We start from the raw sequence: 17160 nt of genomic DNA on the forward strand, positions 1-17160 counted from the left end.
CCACTCTGATAGTATAGATCAACATATAAACAATGGTGGAAAAAACTACTCAGCTCATTAACTTAAGTAAAAGTATTAATAACCAGTGGTGTAAAAGATACCCAAAAGAGATCGTGTTATAATATTACTTTAGGAAAAGTGAAACTCATGCATACAAATAGTACTTGAGTAAAAGTCCTTAAGTATCTGATACAAAAATGTACTGATATAGCTTAAATATATTATAAAATAATCTAAAAATGTGCAACTTTTTACTCTCATTTGGCAAGCAATCTGCAAAGTAACTAGTAACTAAAGCTATCAAATAAATGTAGTGAAGTAAGAGTACAATACTTTCCTACAAAATGTAGAGGCGTGGAGGTATAAAACAGCAGAAAATGGAAAAACAACTACCGCAAAATTGTACCTAAGTACAGTACTTGAGTAAATGTATTTAGTTACATTCCAGCACTGCTATCATTTATAATGATATCATGTTATACAAGTTGACAATCTGCAAAGTAACTTGTAGCTATATCAGTGCAGAGCATTATATATAAAACTAAATAATAAATACATTTAAAAAAATATATTATTAATATATTTTTCTGCTATTCATTATAATCAGCAGAAATCTGTAATAATAATCAAATTGCCGGAATTATTGTGCTAGGAACCAAAGTTCAAAGAGACCGGCACCGGAAAGTAGGGGAACCGGAAGTGTACTAATATCTACCTGCCCGCCCCTTTGATAGCATGTAAGCTAATGGTTGTTTGTTGTTGTTTTGTCATTTCTTCTCTAAAATTGTCGGACGTCAAAACAAAATGGAGACAAAGGGACCTTCGCTTTATGAAGTACGTACTTGTCGTTCACCGTTAACCAGTCGCCGTGTCAACGGTTAGCTTGTTCGCTAAAGATAGATAAATATCCTGTGACAGTTAGCCTGGGTTAGCTAGCAGTCGACTAGATATGAAGCAGCAAAATATACGACTGTATTCATGTCGTGAAGCAGTTTGAAACAATTATCCATTTTTAGAAATGTGTGTAGATCAGTAAAACATTAGCTCTGAACAGGTCGTACACGAAGTAAAACCTCCCTTGTGGTCAGTCATCTCGTGATTTCTGTTCCCTGTTTTCAGATTGTTGTGGTGCAGGCTGTTGATAAATCATAAACATACTTGTATTAGTTTTTATTTCTTTCTGTTACTAACACATAGTTAGCAATGAATAGTCACATAGTCTTGCTGTTATGTAATAAGTTGTATTATTTACTTTACATTATTTACTTTCAGTTTCATTTTTTTCTCTCCTGCCTATGAAATGAGTAATGGTGGTCCGTGTCAATTCTTTTCAAATATTTAATGGCAGTGAGTCATCAATTATTACTAGGAGATGAATAGTTAATTGTGTGATGTCAAAATGTATTATCAACATATATGGTGTGGTCTTTGATAAGCACTGCTGTAACACTGCAGACCAGATATAAGACAAGACAAACTTAAATGATCCTCTTGGAAAGTTGGTATGACAGCAACATAAGAAAGTAGGTAAGAATATAGTCAAAAAGAAAAATAAGATGAGATAAGATAATCCTTTATTGATCTCAAGAGGGGAAATTCAAGTGTTGCAGCAGCACAAAGCCAAGTAGCAGGTAGAAAAAGTAAGCACAAATAAAAATTTAAGTAGGATAGATATGATAAATATACATAAAATGAAATAGGAGGCAACTACAATTGCATATCTGCTAAGATAAGTCATAATAATAATCAGGTTGAAAGTGCGAGAGTTACAAACATAATGTCACTTATATCTGCAATATCTTAAAATTAGATACTGAATATTTGAAATATGCAGTATATTTATTTATATAAATACACAATATAATATGTGATAGTAATATAGCTCTTATGTCTAAGAGTTTTATATCTTTGCCGTATTTTTCCAGTTAAATCAACTAATCTGTATTTAAATAGGGGCCTAGTGTTCAACTTACTACCACTGTGTTCCTTCAGCAGGCAGGCCCCTCAGTAGACATGTCACGCAGCCTGGATGAAGACTCTTTGGTGGACGGACCTCTGATCTCTGTTGACGCCCTCCACTCCGCCATCAGGAGAGAGTTTCAGACTGTGCCCACACCCTGCCATGCCGGCCTGCTGTCTCTGCTGCATGTATGATATGCACACACACACACACATTGGATTTATATATATCAGCAGAAATGACAGTCATAGTACGTGCTCATCTGATCTAAAGTCTCCTTCATGTTGTACGCCTGTCTCACTCTCTGTGCTCTCCGTTGTCTTTCAGGTTGTCTACGTGGTGTTGTCGATGTGTGTAGCGGTGCTGTGTGTGTTGAAATTTGGCCAAGAGGAGGTGTGCATGAGTATCCTGGGTAATGTCCGAGGCGACAGCGTCATTTTGTTCGGGAAGGTGTGTTTATGGGTGCTCGTGCTGCTGTTCACCGGGTGTGCTCAGCACCACCACAACCGGGCCAGGAGCAGAGGATACCTGCGATTCTACAGGCAGATGCAAGGACTGAAGCACCTGCCGCTCACCGTACACTCTGCAGGTACAGCTGAACACATGTTGTTGGTGGAGTAAGGGCGTCACGAGTTTGATTCTAAGTGGAAAACAGATAAAGTCAAGTTGTTGTAAAATACCCCGGTCAGGGTCAGTTTTAATGGCATAAAACTGTTTATCTTTACAAATCAAGATGCGATAGTCGTAACAACGACATAACTGTTAGTGAGTGCTGAAAAAATGTTAAATTGAATCGAATCGTCAACGTAAAATCAAAAGTCAAATTCAATTGTGGATTTAGAGAATCGTGACGCCCTTACAGTAAACTATAAATCCATTTACTGCACTTGTAGAGGTCAGTTTTCTCCACCAGATGGCAGTAGTACTGAAGGAAGAATGTGTGTTTTGTATGTTTGTGCGCAGGAAATGTTCTGCTGCTGGTTGTTCTGGCTGCACAGTTGTCAGTGAAGGTGCACACCTACTTGCTGCTCAGCATCCTCGGGTTGGAGCTCTTGGTGGCGGTGCCATGTCTGATCTATTACACAGGTAAACTGATCTCAGTTATGATATTTTAACATTGAGTATGACTGGAATTTTTTTTTTTTTTTTAAAGAACCTTACTTCAGAGCTAAAAGAAGTCGACAGTAAAACAAATAGATACCTAAAAACTCAAAGGACAATCAGCAGGAACAACTGAAACCAGTGTGGTTACCCTCTGAGTAACCGTGTCACTTGCTTTACTTTCAGTTCAACTCATTAAATTTAATTGACCTCAAACTGTGCAGTGGTGAGAATGTAACAGTGCAAAGTATCAGTCTAAAACACGGAAGAACATCGCAGTAATACTGTGCAGTAACTCAGCAGCAGTATGAATTTAGAGAGGGCCCATTTTTAACAACTTTATCAAAGGACGCAACAGCTAATGAAGACTCGAGAAGTCTATAAATCATGGCATCAAAACAACATGAAACAATCTTCCTCCATTTTCCTCTTTGTGAATTTCACTACTTCTGTCATATTACCAGCCTTCAGTAACTGGAGGTGAACTTTTCTCCAATCCGATCACATTTGATAGTTTATAAGCTGAGTGTTCTTTCATTCTGGTGTTATAAGAGCAACGTAGCATCAGTCATGCTACACCCGCGGTGGTTATATCAGTGGTGGCATATTAAGGGAGACACACCCTTGTAGATTACATTACACACACACACACACACACACACACTACCCCCACGCTCTATCTGAGCACATTCGCATCACAATACCTGCCCTGCCCTTTTCAGACCCGACAGCATGACAATCGACCATTCAACCCTCTGTCCTCTCTCTCTGTCTCTCTCTCTCTCTCTCTCTCTCTCTCTCTCTCTCTCTGCTAGTCTGCTGATGTTTTTGCATCTGTTACGAAAATATGCAAACTTTGTTGGAGGTTACCCATACTTGTGTGTACATCTATCCATCTATCGTCTTTATTTATGTGCCTTTGACCTCAGTAACTAATTGTTTAAATTTAAAATGAACTCCCTCTCATGCTGACATTAGCATTTAGCTCAAAGCACAGCCTCACAGTGCTACTGGCATGGCTGTAGATGAGGGCAACCAGTGATTATTTTCACTGTCAATTCATCCATCAGTTATTTTCTTGATCAGTTGTTTGATCTGTAGAATGTCAGAAAATATTTTCCCAAAGCCCAGGATGATATCCATAAATGTCTCGTTTGGTCCACCACCCAAAAATATTCACTTTACTGTCATAAAAACTGGAAAATAATCACATTTAAGGAGCTAGAATCAGAGAATTTTGACTGTGTTTCCTTAAATAATTACTGATTAATCTAATAGTTGACAACTAATCGATTAGTTGATTAGTAGATGTCATGCCTTGTTTGTATCTTGCTTGCTATTAAAAAATGTTGGCAGCTTTCTAAGGAAAAGTACACACTGCCTAGGATCCCTAGATTCCTTCAAGTTCTAGCAAGTGCACTGATCTACTGTTTTACACATAGATCCCGCAAAAGCGCTGCAACAAAGGCTCGCCTCTACACCAGCTTTGTCTTTTTTACACTGAACCAAGCAGCACCAGAAAAAAAAAAGATTTTTTGCCTCTGTCACTGGTGGATCAGAGGTGGAACGAAACTGTCCCTGTGTAGTTTATAATTTTGTTAAATAGGACTGACACAAAATGGCTCTGATGTCAGAAGTATTTTAAATGATATCCAGCCCAACACAAGTATAAGTATTTCAGAAATCAGTCAGTGGTAAATCTGCTTTAGTATATATTGTTTAATCAAGACAAATCTGTTATTTGTTCTGTTATCTGTTATTGTTACCATATTCCCCAGATTGTAAGGTGAGGTCCAATACACTGGCCTTGCTCTCAGTATCTAAAGGAAAACTGCTATTAAAGATGTTGTATCAGAGGATATTGATATTGAATCACCAGTAATGAAAGGAAATCCATATTAAAGGTGTGTTTGGCAGCTGAGGGGCACAGATTGAGGCTCCAGATACCAGAGAGGCAAGCAGAGAAGATAAGAGGCATTAGGATTTAGCCTAGCCAAAGGGTAACCCTCGGCCCACTCCACCCAAACACAGGGAGACACACACACTCACACACATTGTCCCTGTGTTTACAGTGAGGGTGATCCAGTGTGTGACGGGGGTATCTGTGTTCGCCCGCCGCATTCCGGCTCAGATCAGTGCAGTCAGCCACGACGCAAACTGAAGCGACGCCTCGCAGCGCAAACCTTTTAAAGCACAAACACAAGCGCGCGCACACACACACTCACACTCCGACTGATGCAGAGTCAAGGTGACATCAGGGAGCCTATGAACAGGAAAGAAAAATTCAGAGGACACCGAGAAGAAGCAGAGATATAATGCCTGCAGCTATGAAGTCCATACAGGAAGGCCTCGTTCAACTTCTCTTTGAAGTGCATGCTCATTGTAAGTGTGTGTGTGTGTGCCCGTGTGTGTGTGTGTGTCTTTGAGGTTTGCTGTATGTTTCTGCCGCTCTCATTTTAACATGAATACACTCTCCTCTATAGACCTACATGCACTTCAAAGCCATGTCTTGGCCTTCAAAGGCCTAACTTATAATACATCTCTCTCCTCGGCCTACAGGGGCACAGGGTTAACACACACACTCACACACTCACACACACACACACACACACACACACACACACACACACACACACACACACACACACACACACACACCAACAGTATACCCCTATCACACACAAACCCCATGTATTATATGACGATCATGTCTGTTCCAGGACTGTAGATCCTCACAAAGTGTTCAATGTGTCCACAGTAAATATCACTCACATTATCAGAGCATTATCTCACTGTTGATATGTTAATATTACCTAAAGTATACAAAGTCATATTAAAAAAGTTTAACTTGTGTTCATCTCAACATCAAAGAATTCTGTCAACTTCACCTTTATTTTTTTGCAATTGCAAATATAGTAACAATTTAGATGTGATTATAAAAGGCTCACGGAGTCTGGAATTGTTGGGTTTAGTACCTTGAAAATGCTTTAAAAAAGGTTTAATTTGATATATGCTTAGGTAAATGTCACTCTCTTACACCTACTTAGAGAAGGATGCTGTGAACGTTGTTATCTCAGTTTCAACCTTTTTTAAATATGTGATGCATTGGAGGGATGATAAACGCTTGACTTCACCCACATCTCCCTACCAGACCCTGTATATATCTGTTCTAACCAGGGATACCTGAGATGGTTCACCATCATTAAAACTGGTTACATCTGTGTTTTTCCTCATGCTGGACTGTCATTATAATATCACTTTGTCTTTAAACGCCTGCTCTATAAAGATAAAGTTAGTTCAGTAATTCTATAGTAAGCCCAGCCTATGTTAATCCTGTTATAGTTATTACACAAACCTTGTGTTCAGCAGTGTAAAACCTTGTGGCAGGATCAGGGGCAGGCAGACCTACCATGTATGTTACATAACATAAACAAAGATGTGTTTTTTTTAGCCTACTTGCAGTAGAACTGTGACACAGTTTCATAAGCAGGGTTTATTTTTCACTCGGCTTGCATAGTCCTGTGACGCAACTAGTGTGTGTTCACACTCCTCCGTCTCGTGTTACTTTATTCAGTCTCCGCGGTTGCTGGGATCCATTTCCCTCCAGTTTCTTTGATTTCGATCCGTTGTGTGCTCTATATGTGGCACCATTAGCTGTTAGCACCTCTGCAGCTTGACTGTTATCACCTGGAAATGTGCACTTCTTAATGGGTGATTGAAGCTCCTCAGATCTGAGCAGACCAGGTCTGAGCACTGTCTGTCCAGTCGTGTGAGAGTCTCTAACATGGACGTGTGAAATGTGTCACTTCTGCTCCATCCATCCATCCATCCATCCATCCATCCACCCATCCATCCTGGTGTCTCTATCATTTTTCCCCCCTGCTGTAATACACTGAACTCCACAGACTTGAAGGACTTCCTGAACATCCAGATTCATCCTGATCCTTTTCTGTATGAGCTAATTCATGGTCATTACGGGTTTGCTAAAATAAATAGAACCAACACTTGGGTTAATGTGTATATTTTAACTGGTTGTTTTGGGGAAATTACAGTTGAAATCAAGGTAAATAAAACCTGATTAACAGACGTAAAATACTAAACTTGACAGTAACTAAACACACACTGCAAAACAAATTTGGACTACAATAAACCTTTTTATTTCTTTTTTTTTTTTTTCAGGATTCAGGTTTGCAATGCATCTTTATAAAACAGAGTTTAGCAAGTTTAACAAAACTAACAACAAACTGGTATGTAAGGTATTTGTCACAGCGCATTTTATAATGAAAACCTTTAAGATAAATAAGCTATGGGATGGGATGCACGATATTGGTTTCGATATCGATTTCCAATATACCAATATTTTCAGTCTCATTTAAAGACTCGACTTGATTTTTATTTCATTTTAAAAACCTTTATCGTCTGATATCACAGTGCATTTCTGTGAATCTGAATGCCGTTATTGAAGTATTAGCTTAACCTGGTTATTCTCTGTTGTGTCTGTAAATGCAAACATATTTCAAATATCTTTTTTTCTTATACTGAATATATGTTTGAAAAAACGTGAAAGATATTTGACCCTGATGGTATTTAGTTAAATATTTGACAGCAGTTTGTTTTCACCAAACACAGTCACATCATCACTTTCTGTCCTTTTACTGCCTTCTGTTCTTCTCTCCACCTCTTCTTTTCTTTGCCTTTCTGGAATGTCTCTTTCTCTGTCTCACATACCTGCTTACTATTCCTGTATTTGCACACACACACACACACACACACACACACACTCACACACATAGATTTAGGGCCTCATTATGCAGGAATGTGCAGTATTTCTTGAGATTGTGTGTGAGTGTGGATGCTGAGATGCTGCACTGAAGCAAAGTAAAGATAGCGCTCTTTAGAACCTCCCTGACAATTTCCTCTGGCTAATGACACTCAAGTCTTATCAATACTCAACCAGCTCCTCCCTCTGCCCTTCCTCACTGCTGCTGCTAAACCACACACACACACCCCGGCCTTATCTTAATTCAGCATCAACATCTCCTATATTTCTGTCCTTACTCCTCTCCCAGCTACTGCATGCTCCACACCCAGTCTCCACCTCGCTGCTAATCCCACCTCTTGTGTAAAGGTGTATGTTTAGGGTGTGAGAATTGGAGGTTTGAGTGCAGGATATGGCAGCCCATAAGGACTAAGTGCAGGATATAACAGCCTGTGTGTGTTTAGGAGAGGGAGAGGGATGGAAAACAGTAAAAAAAACAAATGTGTGCCGTTTCTCACCTGAGTGATTCATGTCTGTAGGACAGCTCTCACCGCCCGATCATGTCTGTGTGTCGTTTTATGTGAAGATAAAACGCTGGTTTGATGAAAAAAGTAAGTGAAGATTTTTGTGTGTGTGTTTTCAGTCAAGGTGATGCAGTTCAACAGAGAGCGGGCTGCACCAGATGTGAGCCAGGAAGAGCACTCGCACAACTTCAGTATCACCAGCCTGCCGACTGAGACCGGCTTCAGGTGCACAGTTTACTCGGTCACACACACAGAAGACATGAACCATGTGACTTCAAAGTGGGGGAAATTTTACCTGTTGCTGTCATGGGCGAATTAGCCTCCGAGCTGCCTTCTGTACGGCAATTTATATTTAATTCACGTCACGTTCTCCGCGGACTTCCTTCCACACTCTCTTGACAAGTCATCTGATGACTCCCTGGAAGTTTTAGCCACAGGCAACCAAATCAAACGCACCGTTACCTTGAGTAAAATTACAGATATCTCTGAGAACATTGTTAGAAACCTTTGAGATAATGTACTGTAAGTGCACAACTCAAGAAAATATATAACAATTTAGAAATAGTTTTTAGAAATAGTAATGCAAAAATGATATCTTTAATTCATGAGGACTTTGTTCACATTTGGTCCATCCCAAAAATGTGTCTCCATTATTTTTTCTTCACAAAGGGGCAAAAGAGACCTTGCATCACAGCGATCCTTAGACTTTCTCCTTCCTTCATATATTTTCAGCTTTGACCAAAACTGCTTACAATATATAAATATCTAGAATAAAATATATGCATAAAAACATGTGAATAACGAACAATTGGTCCAAACTTGTATGTTGCAGCCTACAAGAAAAGTGACACCACTTTGCTTCCTTTATATAATTATTTTCCAACTCACTACATTCTTCAGCTGCACCATCACTCCTTTTCATGCACCACAAGCCAAATATTGCACAAACATTGCACTCCCTAACTCCCATTGCCGTTAGGGAGTATACACAGTTTGTAATGAAAAGCCGATAAGAGAGTTTGAATGCAATAAAACCATCACTTAATCTTTGAGCGCTGGCCATATTCTGTGTCTCCAACCTGTCTTTGGCCACAAGCCCATTTTTTTCCCCAACCACATTTGTATATATTTGTCTAAAGTATAAATTTCAAGCACTTTCAAGGTACCTAAACCAAATATTTCCAGACTTAATTTTCTGTGGACAATTTTATAATACTAAAGAACATTGCCAGCCTTATCCATAAACAGACAAATGAATTCAGTGATGTTACATATGTGCTGTTATTTTCTGCCACAGAGAGGGCTCCAGTCTGGAGGAGGTGGTGGAGAAGCAGGCCGACCTGATAGAGTACCTGAAGCAGCACAACACCTTACTGAGCAAGAGGCTGCTCAACCTCACCGCCCAGCACTGACTACAGCCCGGCCTCCTCATCCTCCCTGTGAACCAGCAGCGACGCGCTGGGAACCTGAGCCCGATCATTTTATCAATCCGCTCTCTTAACACAAAGGAGACTGGGGATCCGTGGGTTTGAAAGAGAGGACTGGAGCGAGAAGAAACACTGGATAAAAAAAGACTAAAAGTAAGGAAATCCCTGTGCGCACAAACTTAAGACGGGAGGTTTCATCCTCACCTGAGATGGACAGATAACGCAGGAGGAGGTGAGCTGTAAGTGGAGGACAGTTAAGTGGGAGGAGGAGGAGGAGAGGAGTCATGGGTCACAGATCAGAGGTGAGGGGTTTTTATCACTCTTTTATGACCTCGGTGACCTGTGTGTGCTGCCGCTTGTGTTACTGTGAGACAAACACAAGAGGCACAACTGTTTTATTTAGAGATCATCTGCACTGAAAGAGAAGGAGATACAGGGGGGAGGGGTTATCACTTATCAGGGTCAAACAACAGAAAGAGATTGAGTAACGTTGTAAACGTCTGTAAATGCTATTTTATGTCTGAATGTGTGTGTAAATGCTTTATCTGGTAGCAGTTTTTTTCTATTTGTTCAACCATTGTGAGTTTGTGTACAGTGTTTGTGATCTGATTGGAATAAATCTTAAAATTCTCGTGTTTCTGTTTATTTATGCTTAACCCTTTTCAGCAACTGCAGTTTTGTGTTTAACCAAGTTGTGTTTGTACCGTGGAGCTAAAACAAAGATCTCTAACAATAGGAACACTGCAGTGTCAACATCAGCCGGTGTGAACGTCTTTTCCCGCCTCGCCTTTTCTGTGTTAAATTTCAACAGTCACGGGAATCTGCGTCAACGAAATATGGAGGTCGTCATTTGAGCCCTCGCTGTTTGCTCCCCGTTGTGATCCCTTTATGCTCCGGCGTCCGTAACTCCACAGGGGAGTGCCGCATTTACGACTCCTTTCCCACGTGGCTTCTCCTGGGAGCCCGGAGTTATCTGGAGGACTGCAGGTAGCAGGAGCCATGTTGGATCATTGGGTTTAAGGTTAAAGAGTTATTTGTTTAATATTTATCTACTAAAAGTATCCAAATGTCAATGAAGTCTTGATTAAAACCTAGATTTAAGAAGTTTCATATTCCACAAAACATTTCTGGAGCTTCACACAGCAAAAGAGCGTTGAAGCGTTCCCCTGAACCACTGAAGTAGATTGGGACTTGTTTTAAAACGTAAACAAAACAATAAAATGTCTCGATAGATCTCGTTCGGCAATAATCAAAGTCTCCGGAAGCCCTGGAATTGATTTAAATAGATGTTATTCATACCCTCATCATGCGTCTCAGGTGAGGCGTGTGCTAACGCTTTTAGCTTAGCAGCTACATTGAAGATTTTGGCTTCAAAAAGGGTTTAAATAAGGTCTTTTCAAATCATGGTGGGTTCTCTTGACTTGCATTACGTTAAAGCCATTTTATGATTTTGTTCCTGTTTTTTTTTTTGACATTTTAAAACGAGTCGTCCTCATCTGCTTCAGTTGTTTACGAGAATGTGGCAACTTGGTTTTGCTGTAAAGCTCAAGAAATGTGTTGTGGACTACAAAGCTAATGACTGAAGTTCATTTACTGGGTGAACTTAACCTTTAACCTTTAACCAGAACCAGAACTATCCTCAAAGTTTCCACTTCTTTTGGAACCCTATTGTTGATTGTTATTTTAACACACACACAAACTCGAGAAGTAAACACAATACATTTAGTAAATTTGTTTTATTAAAAAGTTTTCAATAAACATTTCAAGTGCATACATGCATTATAAACACTTTGTAGGAATAATATGTGGATGCTGTTCATCGTAGCTGCAGTCGCTAAGATGTTTCCAGCTCTTTGGTCCGTAGCTTTTGGTGTCGAACACACATGATGACACATTGTGTGGCTCCCTTTCCCCTCGTTCTTTTTTCAGTAATGGCTTTTGTGGATGAAGACGGAAGGTGCATCCAACTCAGATCTGTAGCCACCAGCACGCCATAACATCTCACGGTTTGTATTTGGTTTGGAATGAAGCGTCAGTCATGCACAAGCTCAAGTTGAGCTCGATTTCGAACACAGTTTCTTGAGGCTCTTTGGATGGCATTTTCATGGTGTCCCAAGAGTTTTTCCACTTCACAGTCTTATAACTGGGAGCCATCCTTGATGTTTGAGCCACAAGTTGCTTCATATTCATATTTCTCTCCTCTTTCTTGTGCGTCAACCTGCAATGGAAAAAAAAAACAGAATTTAGTGTCCTGCTAAAAGGAGTTCAAACGCAGCAGGAGTCGAAAAATTAAAAGCCGAACACCCCCTACTCCCTCCTCGTGGCACTAAAGCCTTCCTCTTCATCGTTAGTGAGATTTATGTCCGAGCCTTTCCCCCCTCTGTTCTGCGTGAATACACACACCCCTGCCTCTAATCACGCACACCTTCTTAACTGCCACCTGCCAGCTCTGTAACCTGGTTTCGCTCCATGTGTCACACAGCTCGGCTCATAACCTCTCTAACGCACAAACACATGTATGAGTCTTACCTCAGGGGAAGGGGACTCTGGAGTGGAGAGGCATGCAGCGTCTGTGTGGGCAGAAGTGTCTGTGGTATTTTCTCCTCATGTTCAGGAAATCTGAAAGAAAGACATGTTTTTAATTCTAATGTTCATGAGAAATAGAGATTTCAATGCAAGTTAGACGATCATGACTGATGCTTATCAAATAAGGGTGTAAAAGCAAGATTTATGTCTGCAGGTGGACTCCTGCATATCACCTGACAGGGATAATTAATCCCACATGGAGGAGAGTAAACTCAACCTGGGCTTTTAAGCTCCAACAGAGATAAAACATCTCCATTTTCATACCAGGTGAGTGTAATTTTGAAGCACACAGAGCCTAACTGTGGTCTGACTTGTCCTCTGTTGAGCAAGCAGTCATAGGTTTTATTGTTTGGACTCTTTCTCCAACAACAGGGCGACCCCCTTCTAATAAACCTGGACACACAGACCTAACACATGATTATTTTTAAACGTCCCTAATAAATCCACTTTGACTCCCGCGGTTCACAGGCTGCCAGCCAAGCCCAGGAAGAGATAAAGTGCCAGATGACTTTATGACTCCCTCTTCCTCCCTCCCCTTCTCCCCTCTGAAAGAAACTGCTCCCCACGCCTGGAGGTAGGCTTCTTTACACTTGGCACCGCTACTCCATGTCATGTTAATAAAGCTCGGGTATTTGCATGGCGTTTTAACACCGTGATTAACAAAAGCGCGCCGGAGTGCCTTCCAGCCCGGGACAAAGGGGCTCACTGGGGTCGCTGTGCGATCCCCGGCGGCGCTCCGCTCCCCTCCCCTTCATCCTCTCCTCTCCATCCACCATCACCATCACATGAGCCTAATCACGACCTCAAGCCCAAAAGCCTCTCTGGATAACAACAGATGTTTGTCTCCGCCGCAAGGCCGAGGCGCAGATAACCGCGCACCCGCTTGGATTTGCGCAAAAGGCGCACCTGCAGCGTGATGGTTACTTTTTCAGATCGGAGAGTAATTAAAGTTGAAAACACCTGAACAGACCACAAGTTAGTAATGCTGCATTCAGATCGTGTTGGCAAAATGGAAAAAACACTAAGAAACAACTTCTCACAGCCTTCTCTTTGTCAACGAGTAAAGTTTCGCAGCTCTTCTGCCACCGCTTGTTGATAACAATAACAGTTTTTCCCACTCGGGTTGTCGTAATTACGGACTGGAACAACAACCCGTGAACGCGCCACATATTGATATTGATGTGCTAGTGCTGCATTCAGGCCGTGTTGGCCAAAAGGAAAAAACGTTTATAACTCTTGTTAATCGCATTATTCCAATAATTTTCTAGTCATGCTGACAAACCACACACATCAAAATTACGCCATATTTAGTATTTTATCGTGTTGAATCTTTACAGCGCATTTGACAGTAATTTACAAAAAATAATCCTCAACTTAGCCTCTTTTTTGTCAGCAAATTTTGATTTCCTCATTGTCAACGAGTAACACTACATTTCAATGGGCAATTTCGTTTAGATGTAGCAGCATTACATTAGTTTGCCACCGGTTGTTGATAACGGTAAAGGTTTCTCCCACTCGAGTTTTCGCAATTACGGACTGTGAAACAACCCGTGAACGCGCCATATCTTGTCAGATAATCTACATTAATTTAGCGATAGTCACATTCCGCCACGATGATGGACGCTGCGTTATTTTATTCAGAGTGTAGCCTTTTATCGCGCTTATATCATTACTACAGCAAAAAAAGGTGATGATTTGACGAAATAATTATTATTTTATTCAAGTTTGTAGTCAATTTAGCTTATTTAGGCCAGTTTTCTCCAGTGAAAGTTAAGCTAGCAAGAAGCAGAAGCGCCGTTGCTATGTTCACCTGCCGTGGCGCAGTGATATAGAACGTTTAAACTGCTGGCCGGAACTACGTTCGAGCGGCCGGTTCTGATAGACACCTGTTGAGAAGTCCGGACGGTGAAGTTCTGGGATGCTTACCTGGTCTGGCTGAGAAGGCTGGTGCAACAACAGCTACGAGCAGCAGGAGCAGGTAGAACAGATTGAAGATCCTCATGGCTGGGCAGCAGTTAGCTTCTAAAAATGTCCAAAAAAGTATGGAAAGTCCTGGACTGGAGATGCTCAGTGTGGCTGACTTCTGTCTTCCTCCGCTTCTTGTTACCCACCGCGGGATGAAGTACCTCTTTTTCTCAGGATAATAAGTAGGTCCCCGAGGAATGCGTGTGTCCAGAGTGTCTGTGTGTCCAGTGAGAGTGTAATTGTCTCTGTGTCTGAGAGCAAAGTGACAAAGGTGCCTTTCCCCCCATCTCCTTTATACAGCCTTTTAGAGGGAGGGGGGAGTATGGAGGGGTGTAACTCCCACAGCAGCCCCCACCTCAACCTCCTGACACACACACACACACCCACACTACAGCATTGCACATATTGACCCCACATGTAGAGGGTAATTCAAGTGACAGGAAGCCCCCTCCCTACCCTCCAACTGCCCCTTGAACACACACTCTCCTGCATGCTGCATTTTGCATCTATGCAAAATAAGTGTGTGTGTGTGTGCAGTTATGAGTGATTGAAATATTTAAAGACAGCAGCGGAAGCAGTCAATGTTGATTTATCACTTATAACAGTAGATGTTAGATTTAAGGAGCCGCAGTTGAAAGAAGCAGGTTCCAGAGCCAGATCCCTCCTCCCTCAGCTGTCCCCTACCCCCGCACAGGGGAGGACACACACACACACACACACACACACACACACACACACATCTGGGGTTTTTTTGGGGGGGTGAGGTGGTATTGGTGGAGGGGGGTGTTTGCACCGAGCATTTCGGGGTCGGCGTCCTCACTGAATGAAATCCAGTGATTCACAGGACAAACAATACTCTGACTCTGACTGTCTAGGATGCCGTCTACTGCCTCTGTCTGCATAAGTGTCTTTCTTTGTGTGGAAGGTGGTTAAATGGACAAAAATGTATTTTCTGTATTTTTCTACAAAGCCACAGCGTGACTGTGTTTGGGAATTCAGTTTTTGAGGAAATCACTAAAAAAAGGGTCGCTTAATCCTTAGAAATCTTAAAATTTCAGTTCAGTTCATTTCACTTTCATCTTCTTGTTAGCTCTGTGCATCAACAACACTGAACTTAATGTGTTCTTAGCATTGGTTATCAAAAAGTACTGAAAGGGCATCAAATCCTTGATCAGGCTTGTAATCTTAATTATTTATTCTTTAATCAACCATAAATTGCGTGATGATAAAACTTTGTGCTTATTTGCCAGCCAAAATGTGTTCAACACAGTATTGAAATTTGTCAGGTATTGAAAGGTAAGCTGGCATCAAAAGTCTTGTCAGATCTATAACCTTGTTTACTTATTTTTTTAACCAGATAGTTCCTGATTTGAATCAATTTTAATTAAGTTAATCTTAGACTTATTGGGTAATGTTTAGAGCCTGACTTATAGGGCCAATATTGATATGAGGGAGTAAAAAAATCCACATATCGAGGACATGTTTATATTTGCTAAAGTAAGGCTTCAAAAATGTGTTGATACAGAAACTCTGCTATTGTATCTGCAATAGTCTCAAATATTCAAACAATACCCTGTGCAACTTCTCATGCAGGCTGTCAGTTGGTGGTATACCAGGGGATTTTCTTCCAGCAGGTAACCCCAGTTCACTTGGCATTAGCTCTGCAGTTGCCGGTGTGGGGACTCATTAGCGTGTCTGCTTACGGCCGTCTCTGTGGACTGAGACTCTCCATTCAGCACCCAGCTAATGAATTAACACATTAAGATGAAATGTCAGCCATTACATGTGAATGAGGATTAGAGAAGCAGCAGGACACTAATGGACCGGGGGGCTCAAAATAGTCACAGAGACTTTGAACAAGCATCTGGACCGCCAGCTCTCTTTAGCCCTCAAAAATAGATGCCAATAGATGCCAAAGTCTCTCCGTTTGTGTGTTTTTGTTAGTGGTGTGTGTACGTGTGAGTGTCATTATGTCTTCAGAAATGTTGCTTTTATTGCTTTACGTTGTTTGCAAAAATGTTGCCTGGAATGACAGAGATTCCTCATGGATTTGGCCAACGTACAAGCACAGTACGCTCACGTACACACACACATTCATCCTGCAGCAAACACACTCAGCTGAGGTATGTAGTTTGTTTCTGTGGCGAGCTGTACTTTGCATATCAGCTGCCATTGTCTTTTAAAAAATGTTTATTTTCCCTATTTGAATATGCTAATTTTGTCTCAATTGTCATTCAGAGCCACCTGGTCACCACTGCATCCAACTGAAGCCAAACCTCAGCTTCTCTCTGTCTCTGTTTCTATCTGCCCTACAAAACAGAATCAAGTGAATCATACCGAATTCTCCCCACCAGGTTTTCTGTGTGACTGAGGAGAGCGTGTTGTAATATTTGCTCTTCCTGGGGATTATACGTCTTTACAGGGATTACCCAGCCTGCTCAAACACTCCCCTACGAGGCACACACACAGAGGGCAACCTCCTATTAAACTGCTTCAGTGCCTTGGCAGGGCTGCACTGCATAGGTGAACCTTGTTCCAGTTTTAGTGTGTGATAATTAGGAACAAATTGCGTCCACCTCATTGTTTACTAGAGATGTTTTGATACCATTTTCCCCCTCCGATACCTATTCCAGTACCTGACCAAGTGGTAAAAAACATGTGTGTGTACATATATATATATATATATTATTTATACAGCAGTTTTTTCCGGGTTAAAATACTTTAAAGTACTTTTGACCCTGAGTATTTCTGCTGTCATCCAAAAGATGCGTAAAGCACAAATATGTGCTTGAAGTTATGCAAGATTTATAGAAAATCTTAACTTGCATGAAGTGTCCC

At 41.1% G+C, this 17160-nt stretch overlaps 3 protein-coding genes across 10 annotated transcripts in view; 2 read left to right on the forward strand and 1 right to left on the reverse strand.

The window, feature by feature from the left end:
• The first annotated feature begins 695 nt into the window (after nt 1–695).
• Nucleotides 696–10402, forward strand: tmem192 (transmembrane protein 192). Of its 3 annotated transcripts, none has more exons than XM_084370146.1 (6): nt 696–737; nt 1996–2148; nt 2288–2549; nt 2924–3046; nt 8464–8569; nt 9642–10402. In XM_084370146.1, exons 2-6 carry the CDS (start codon nt 2014–2016, stop codon nt 9754–9756), a joined length of 741 nt encoding a protein of 246 aa, XP_084226272.1. In that variant the 5' UTR covers nt 696–737; nt 1996–2013; the 3' UTR covers nt 9757–10402. The 3 variants fall into 3 exon arrangements, with proteins under 3 accessions (XP_084226272.1, XP_084226270.1, XP_084226271.1); XM_084370144.1 differs by having other exon boundaries at nt 701–834; nt 1993–2148; XM_084370145.1 differs by having other exon boundaries at nt 701–834.
• A 1086-nt stretch (nt 10403–11488) lies between these two features.
• apela (apelin receptor early endogenous ligand) lies at nt 11489–14379 on the reverse strand. The gene is made up of 3 exons (XM_084372292.1): nt 14284–14379; nt 12301–12390; nt 11489–11989 (listed from the first exon to the last, which is right to left on the reverse strand). Exons 1-2 carry the CDS (start codon nt 14357–14359, stop codon nt 12302–12304), a joined length of 165 nt encoding a protein of 54 aa, XP_084228418.1. The 5' UTR covers nt 14360–14379; the 3' UTR covers nt 11489–11989; nt 12301.
• marchf1 (membrane-associated ring finger (C3HC4) 1) overlaps nt 14246–17160 on the forward strand; it is a 33452-nt gene continuing 30537 nt past the window's right edge. The window contains exon 1 of one of the 6 annotated variants that reach the window (XM_084372166.1): nt 14246–14335. The gene's annotated coding sequence lies outside the window, so the exon portion shown is untranslated. Of the gene's footprint in view, nt 14336–14415; nt 14505–17160 lie in introns of those variants that run through there. The other 5 variants (XM_084372173.1, XM_084372177.1, XM_084372178.1 and 2 more) reach the window with 5 other exon arrangements.

The sequence above is a fragment of the Pagrus pagrus genome, assembly GCF_965226575.1.
Source record: "Pagrus pagrus genome assembly, chromosome: 2".
Taxonomy (NCBI): domain Eukaryota; kingdom Metazoa; phylum Chordata; class Actinopteri; order Spariformes; family Sparidae; genus Pagrus; species Pagrus pagrus.